The sequence below is a fragment of the Atta colombica genome, unplaced genomic scaffold (genome assembly GCF_001594045.1).
Source record: "Atta colombica isolate Treedump-2 unplaced genomic scaffold, Acol1.0 scaffold100, whole genome shotgun sequence".
NCBI classification, from domain to species: Eukaryota; Metazoa; Arthropoda; class Insecta; order Hymenoptera; family Formicidae; genus Atta; species Atta colombica.
Genome location: NW_017259185.1, coordinates 3283147 through 3292458, shown reverse-complemented (window position 1 = coordinate 3292458; position 9312 = coordinate 3283147). Strand labels below are relative to the sequence as shown.

Sequence of the window (9312 nt, the reverse complement as noted above, 5' to 3'; positions counted from 1 at the left end):
TATATATATATATATCAGAAGTTCGAAATCGAATGATCGATAAGTCTCGATCATCCGTTTAACGCCGCAGATTCGAAGAGCGATCGCCGCCATTCGGCGTGACTTGCGAAATTCTGGGGTAAGGGGATGAAATAGTCCGTCGTTATCTCGACGATGGGAATCGATTATGACGGACGATCCACCGCTCGGTTGGCACGTGTATATTTTGACGCTTATGGAAAATCTTGGACAGCGTGCTTATGAAAGATGACGGAACACGCGGGCAGAAAGCAAGATCGATTAGTCGCCCTTTGTCCTGGTTCTCTTTTCCACGAAGGAAAACGCCGATAAACGTCATTTAGACGCATCGCGTGGTACATCGATCTCTTTTAGCCGCGAAATATGACGAGGCAGAACGCTGTTTCTTTGTCGGTTCAGACGAAGTTACATTAATGGTTGTTAATAGACTTTCCTTACGAAAATTCAGTGGTTTTCAAAGAACACAAGTTTGCTTTTTAATGTTTCTTTTTTTCGAACTCTCATTTCTAAAAAGAATAAATTATCCCGAACAAATGTAATAAACAAAAAACGCTATAAAAAAATGTTGGTTTCCATAGTATTTACACGGATACATGAAAAAAATATCACTGATATAAATAAAAGTAATATAATAAATTTTTTTACAAAATGCAAAACGTCAACATGTTCCCAATGGAAAAATTCAACAGCAGCTAGGTATAGAATAACTGTTTACTTTTTTTTTAGAGTATATTCACATTTTTGTGTTACAAAAAATTCGTTGAAATTATAAAGTTATTTTTCATTTTAATAAATCAATGAATTTTCGTTTGCGTAAATGAAACGCGCACAAAGTCGAATTCGAGTCAGATGTAATAAAGCAATTTCGTGTGCAACTGTGTATTTTCAGACACGCGCTTATCGCTCTCAGACAGTATTACAGACTCAATCGAGGATCCGATGTTCAGAGTAATATTTCTTCGACGTACAGCTTGAGCGTTTCGCTTTCTCGCGCTTTTAAAATTTCGACGTTATTTTTCCGCGCGCTCTTAAGTTTAAGTCGGAGAAAAAGTCGACGACGATAAAGGCCGGCGCGAGAAATTTAATGGAATACGTTCGCTCGAATACATGTCAGAAAACGAGTGGAAAGATGTAGATTAGATGCCTGTGCAATAATCTCGGAAATATTTTTCCGTCGAGAAGGATTCCAATTTGGTATCCGCGCGACTTGCGTCCGACTCGGTAAAGGCGAGTTTTTAATTAAAAACATCATCTTTATTGTATGTCTACGTATGTTACTTGTACACATATACATCGTGATAAAGTCGCTGTTGGTCGCAAAATTTATCCGTATCCTGAAATTCGGTGAAACATGTGGCTCGTTTAAAAAACTCGTCGACATCACGTAGCTGATATTTTGTTTGGGCTTGCGCTCGATTTATGATGTAGGGACGTTATGGGGGTAACTGCAAATTAGATTCCTGGTCGCTTTTACGTTGAACCAAGTCGCCGTTTTGCATTTAATGTCGATAACGAATACAAATCCTCGCGAAATTGCTCGCCAAGTCTATTCAACGGAATGAATGAAACAGGATAACAACGTAATTTTCTCGCATGATATTATGCGGCGATAATCTGCAATAATACACGCAAGACGCGATTCGATTAACCCACAGCTTGCCCCTACAATTATTGTCGATACACCATTCACGAGTTAATTTTCAGAACAAACGAATAAATTGTTTTCAATTTCTTCGTTAACGATTTTAACGATTAGATGATAAAAATCATTCATTAAATGGATGCAGTTATTGAGACTGCATTTTTCTTGAATATTTAGAAACCAGAGAGCAGTGTTTATTTTCATTATACAATGGGAAAAGAATCTAATTGCATTAATTAGAATTCACATTTTTCTTGTATATTTAGAAACCAGAGAGCAGTGTTTATTTTCATTATACAATGGGAAAAGAATCTAATTGCATTAATTAGAATTCATCTAGAAAATAAAAAAATTTTCTAGATGAATTTATTATCTAGTTGAGTTGAACAATTCTAATTGATCAAATCTTCTAGATCGTTCATTTTTAACTAGAAGTTTTTCTCAGTAAAAAGAATATAAAGAATCGCAGTAATTACATGAAAAATTAAGTCTCGGTGAAATGAAATGGTTTTCATATTATAATGTAGTTGACAATGTGAACAAAAGATGTTATAGAAGCAGAGCTAAACACTCATATATATAGAACTCTATACTAATGGAAAACTGAGTCCTGATGAAATGGTTTTTACATATAATGTTGTTTATAATGTACACAAAGGATATCATAGATACAAGATTCAATAATGAATAATTTTTTACTTATGTATCAAAAATGTAAAACATGTGTGTTCTGTAAGCACCTTTGATATATCACAAACTATCTATATTCAAAAACTATCCATTATTGAACTTTGTATCTATGACATCTTTTGCTCACATTATGAGTTACATTATATGTGAAAACTCATTCATTTCACCAGGACTCAATTTTCTACATAATTATTGCGGTGTTCTTTCTAAGTTTATTATAAATATCAATATAAAAATTAATGTACTTTAAAGAATAAGTTTTTGTATACTAAAAAAAGTTAATCATTGTTAAAATCTGTCTACCGCATCACAGGAAATCTGACTCATTGTTTTCATAGTTGGATACAAGAGTCATACATCAAGAATTAAATTCGTTATACAGTCTCTCAATGGATTAAAAATGATTGAAATAACTTTGAAAAATAACTTTGGACGATATACTTTTCGATCGTGATAAACGTGACATTCAGATGATAGCGATAGGCATTTTTTTCAACGACGAAATTAATGATCGCTATCTATCTGACTGATTTGACAATTTGTATTGATCGTTGGAAAAAAATAGGGTGCTACAGTTATCGTTCAATGTTACGATTATTCCGATAGAACTTACGTTTAACGAGTGCGCGAAAACACTTTCGGCAATCGAGCGAGAACGGGTAATTAACGAAGGGCGGAGCGCAAGTTATTTATTGCATTCGGAGTCGGATACTCGCACCGAGTGATCCGACTTGCTACGCCGACTCGCAGGCGCGGAAAAGATGAATGGCCAATGGGGCAGGTGGCGGTAGAACTTTCATTCCCGTCACGGCCTTAAGTCTTAAGAAATCTTTCTGAGATCCTTACAATACAGTTGGGAGCACCCGTGTCAGTTCGCATCTGCGAGAAATAGATCGACTTTCTCCTGCCATGACCGGCTGGACCGTATTACGCGACACTCCGGCGATTACATGAACAATAAATCATAGGACGCATGTTGTTTTAAATATAATTTATGGTACAGACAGATGATATAGCGATGTAAGATCTTTAAAAAGTACGGAGGACAAATTAATATCTAATTCTAACTACAATCGTCTTACAATTCCAGATCTCAATTTCGTTACAATACTTTAAGATCTTAAGATAAGACAATTGCTTCCCCTTTTCCTAATTTTAACAAAAAACTTAGAAAACTTCATGATTTAAGTTATTAATTAATTTAAATCGATTTAAATATATCTAGTGTGATCAATATATAGAATAATTATATAGAAAATCCATAATAACCAGTCTGATTTATAAAAAAATATTAATGAAAAAATAAATGTTAAATTAATCAAGGAGTATTTTATATAAAATAATAAATATATAAATGTCGGAATATTACGTGTATTTGAATTTTATAAAAAAAGAGAATCAAATAATTATGAAAAAATAAATTAATGCAAAATTAGTCAAAAAACGCTTTTTATGATCAAATAAACGTAAATTATAATATAATAATAGAATATTATACATATTTAAATTTCATGAAAAAGGAAATAATATGTGACTCATTCTTGAATAATTTCGCAAATTATTTGGGCGAATCTCGTATAGCTTCGGGCAAACTCCGAACGGTAATTACACGAAATATCAGGCTTTTCGCTCGGATAAGCGCATGGTCCACCGAACTTTCTGAGTTCCTCTCGTCTGGGAAGAACTAAAACTCTCGGAATGATATCTAATGGCCGTCGGCCAGAATGCTAGCGAATGCATCTCGTTTCTTCATTGCCGGGCTGAGAATGGCAATAGGAGAAGTTGCACGATTTCTATGACATTGCGGCACGCCGGAGAGGCTGTTGACATAATCGAGGAGATCCAGCAGCTTCCGACCGAAGTTTCTGCCGCCGTCGTCCGCGAAGTTCGCATAATTTCGCTAACGAAATATTCCCGCTCATTCCCTTTAATTTCCATAACTCGTTTATCGACCATTCAAGAAGAAGAAGACCAGAAGAAGTTTGGGGATGCTTTTCGTTCCAGATTGTCTTTTTCGAGAAGTAATCAAGAAAGACAAGTTATTCAGTCATTTCAAGGCCGCGAATGTAATAGACCTTCATATGAAAGCTCGGAAAGAAAAAGCCGAATTAAATGGCAAGGAGATTATTCTTCTCTCTAAAAATCTTTCTTCTTTAAAGAAATATCATTCTTATTAAGTTTGTTTTCCCTTCTCTTTTCTTGGAAAATTTTCTTCCGAAATTTTATTAAAAAATATCAGCAAAAATTTTAGTAAAATTATCAAACGGTGAATTTTTTCGCAAATTTTTGAGCGATACGCAAAAGTTTGCGAGAGACGCAATTATTATTTTAAACGTAATGTTTTATCAATACGTGACGGTATCTTGAATATTTTGTTCAGTCAGATTACTGCACCGGAATGCATGCTAGGAATATGTATGGCGCTTGTATTCAGTTATGCGTAAAAATATCACGAGTGGTCGCCATTCAGTCCCTCTCGACCGTAAAACATTCGATTGTGATGATAATTATGATCACGTAATGTGTGATTAAGTCGATAACGAAATGTCGCGTATAATTATTAACGTTACCGCATTTAATGTCATTCTACGTGAAATTATTGGATTTTCATGCTGAACTATTAGTACGCATGATAGACGAAGATCGATCAGGATTTATGCTATCAACGTTTCGCGATGGTTGCAGATTAAATCTTCCCTTTTCCCTCAGATGATTAGTAGCATAACTTTGCACATTCATGTATTCTAATGAATAATCTGTCACAAATAAATTCATGTTAACGCAAAAAATATGAGAGCGCCAACAAATAAATATAAAGAATATCCTATGGACGAAAGAAATGGCGAGTTTACTAAAGCGAGAGCAAAATCATTGCGTCGTATCATGAAAAATGTTAACAAAATAAAAAATATTATTCTTCCATTTATTTAAAATTTTTTATTGTGACAATATTGATTTAATATTTATTAGAAAAATATTTTTTAATTAAATTTTTTGAAAGTATGTATTTCTTCAAAGAATTTAATTTTTCTGCCATTTCCTTTTTTCACAATTTCATTAATATACATATAACAATTTATAAAAAGAAATGATGCATGTGAAAACGAATCACCTGATAGCATTGAATATCTCGTGGAAACCAGTGCCCTGATGGCTGGCGACGTCGCACGTAGGTAAGGGATGCAACAAAGGCAGTCGATGACAGAGTACGCTGTCACTATTTCTTTTGCTACTTCCATTGCTGTCTCGATCCCGATCATTTTGAGGCAGAGGTCCGTTGCTGTTATTAGGTGCCGGGCCCAAGCCTAGGCCCAATGGAAGACGCGGCAGAGTGGCGGGTCGTGTTAAGCTCCCATAAGCCGTTAACGCTCCTCTGGGTAAAGACGAGTAGCAACGATTCAGCGGTAAGGTGCCGAGAGTGCTGGAGGCGCAGCCGCTGCTGCCAGATCCAGAACCTGAACCTGAACCTGCCGTGAAATTATTTTATCAAAATAAAGTCGAAATTTTACGATCTTAAGATTCTAGAATATTAAACGAAAAATGATGGACCGAGAAATGTTCAACACAAAAAAATGGAGAAGGCCGTATACGATCAAGACAAATCTTGAGTAATGCTTTATATTTTTTTATATTAGCAATTTAATATTATTGATTAATGAGCATTTGTTATATTAGGTGCTTTCCATTTGGTGACACAAATCAACACAAATATTATTCTATTTTCGTTCTTTCTGAATGTTAAGAAAGATAAAATGATGTTAGTGTCGATTTGTATACCAAATTGAAAGCACCAAATATAACAAATGTTCATTAACATTGATAATATTAAATTGCTTATCAAATTATTAGATATAGTCTACACTGTAAAAAAAGAAGAAAAGAGATAAAAAAAAAGAATTAAAAAGATAAGTATAATATATAGCGAAAATTAAATTATGTTACCTATGAAAGAAACGCAAAATGCAAAAGGTAAAAGAAGATTTTCAATGTTCAATATTCGTTGCAGGAATATTCGGAATCAAATATTAAAATGTCGCGCGCAATGCGACGATCACATTTTTCTTGTTGCGATTGGTTTAAAGGAAAAGTTAAATAAGTCCGCGTGAAAAACCTTTATGATGCAGAGGGGGAGGAGGGGGGGGAGTACGAAAGATGGGCGAGAATAACGCTAAATTGAAAAAGCGAGAGATGGAGTTTATAGAGGGTGGTTTGTTCTTTTCTACGAGCGAGCAGCATGATGACGATACGTAACTTTTTATGAGGTAGATACCTTACACAATTTCCACTTGTCTTATCGATAGTAACCTTTATTAAAGCGGTATATACAGAACATAAGCGGTGGTTACCGCCATGAGTAAATTTGTTTAGAAGCTTCTTTACAGCCGCAAATATACTTCTCGGCCACGGGTAAAATTGAGTAATTCTGTGAGCACGCAATATCGTTATAGATTCTCTCGACTTCCTTATTTGAAATGAAAGAGTTGATTATATATATATTTTTACGCTAAAATATATTTATCACTTTATTATTTTATGTACGTTATATATAGATATGTATAAACATATCTAGAAATAATATTTTAATATATAATTTTTAAGATTCAAAAATTAAATTATGTTAATAATTAGAAATTTATTTTGCTACTTTCGTTCTTTTTTATAATTTTTTATACACGTAATTTATTTTATAAAAGAAACCAAAAAATTTTATTAAACAATAATCAGTAAAATAAGAATAAAATCTTGTAATTTATGTACATAAATATTTTTAAATAAATAATTCAATTATATATTATTATTTTTATATAATGTTATTTTAAATAATCTGAGAAGAAAGTAGAAGAATAAAAAAAATGTTTGAATATTTTAGAGAGCAGCGAATTCGGATATCAAATCTCATAAACTTCTCCGTTCTCTAGTTTCATAAAGTGGCACCGATTCTTTTCGCCTCTAGGTGTCGATTTATCGAATCGGAGCGCAGATTTTGGTTACAGAGCGAATTTTATCAGCGTTAAACTCGTAACGCGGTAACACGTTGTTCTGTAATCGAACCCGCTATGTAACGCGATCAATCAACGACAGGCCACGTAGGACGAGTTATCCGAGTGGGAATACACCGCCACGTACGATAATCGTGCCATCGCGTCCGGTGCATTGCAACGAGCATTTCGTAATTACTAATTAAATTAGGGAATGTTTATCGCTATTTCGAGAACGCTCTGCCACCGCATCCTTTTAGAATTACAGTTGAATGCCACAAGCAGAAAAATATTACAATGTTATACATTCTTTTCTTTAATTTTTTTTTTTATTATACTGTTAATCACTATTACATTTCTGTTTCTAAAATATTAGAAATATATATCACAAAAAATTACTGTAATATATTCTGTTATAATATGAAATATTGCGAATAAAAATGAAAGCAACGAGAAATATGATTTATGTTGCTAAAAGTTTAATTGATTAAGAAAAATGAGATATAAAAAATTTTAAGAAAATAGTTGATAAAATTCTCAAATTCCATTAACGAAAAAATAAATCTGACGTTGAAAAAGGCTAGCCGAAACGTATGTTCTATATTCGAAATCAATAGTTAAACTATTTGGAGTTAATATCACCTGAATGTAAATATGACAAATTAAATATTACTTTTGGGATACCCCAAAAAGTTTGCATTTTATCACCGTGTTGTGATTCATTGCTAATATCAATGTTTCATCAACCTCGCATTCACTTTATCAGGGTAAGGAGCGCACTGATATGAAATATTACTTTTAATATAAAATTCAAGCACACTACGATCCCAATTCTTTATCAACCTTTATTTTTCTTTATTTCAATTTTAATTACAATAAATAATTAAAAATAATCTTAATTGTTTTAAATTGTTAAAATAAACTCTTTTTCTTTAAAATAATCTTTTTTTTTTAATAAAGTTATAATAATATACGTAATACGTTTAAATTTCAACTACTTTAACCAGTGCTACTCCTCTTTTATTTTGACTCCTCCATAACTACGACGATGCCGCACCGGTAATGTTAACATTGCTCCGGATATTCAACGAGGGATGTGCTGTATGTACAGTCAAGCTCAAATGTGGATTTCACAGTACGGGATTGAGCGTTGGCTTAAACTCCTTTTTGGACGTGATCTCATCTGGGACGTGTATATCGGTCGGGGAAAATTAGATATACGGGAAAATTCGAGGAAACTGTCTCGCGAGATCCAGGATGAATATTAATTCGTAACACTCATCGCGACGCGTCGCTTCATATCAACGTCCTTCATTTCGATGGAATTGATTCATTAAAGCAATATCTATTCTGGATCAAACTAGTGCATCGCTCATTAAGTTCCTCGATCAATCCTATTTTTTCTCTGCTCAATTTTAGAATCTTTATATCTTCATCCTGTTACATCTCGTAATTTGAAGTTTTTGATCCTTAGTTCGTAAAACTTGCGAATTCAATAGGTTTTTGGATCCGTGAACCTTTTAGAAACTTGACACTTTTGGATTCTCGAGGAACTCATCGTTAGATCCTCGAATGCTTAAACTTTCGTTTCTTCAGAATTTCTACATTTCAGCAAAAACATGAATATACGACAGATGCTCGAAAAATATTCTCCTAATTTCTTTTCATCGACATTTTATTTAAGTAGCAATATATCGAAAGAAAATTACGATAATTCCAATTCTTAACACTTTTCGTAAATTCCGTTCGAGAATAATAAACGACAGCAGACAGACGATTTAGTCAATTGGATTTCAATGTCCCGTATCGTTTCCGCCTCATTCAAAACTTCCGTTTGTTTCTGGTTACCGTGTGTACGTGTAAGACGTGTGTGCTTGGCCCAACCTTCCCCGGATTAATTACATCTCCTCTACTCCGTGACGAGAAAATCGTGTCCACCAGCCAGGAGCAGGAATTTCTGTCTGCTCGCACAGGCAGACAGTA

The 9312-nt window shown here is 33.8% G+C and overlaps 1 protein-coding gene across 1 annotated transcript in view; it reads right to left on the bottom strand.

Moving 5' to 3' along the window:
• LOC108685195 overlaps positions 1–9312 on the bottom strand; it is a 138311-nt gene that overhangs the window by 35220 nt on the left and 93779 nt on the right. The window contains exon 8 of the mRNA XM_018189889.1: positions 5463–5817. Coding sequence (XP_018045378.1) covers positions 5463–5817 — 355 coding nt within the window. The remainder of the gene's footprint in view (positions 1–5462; positions 5818–9312) is intronic.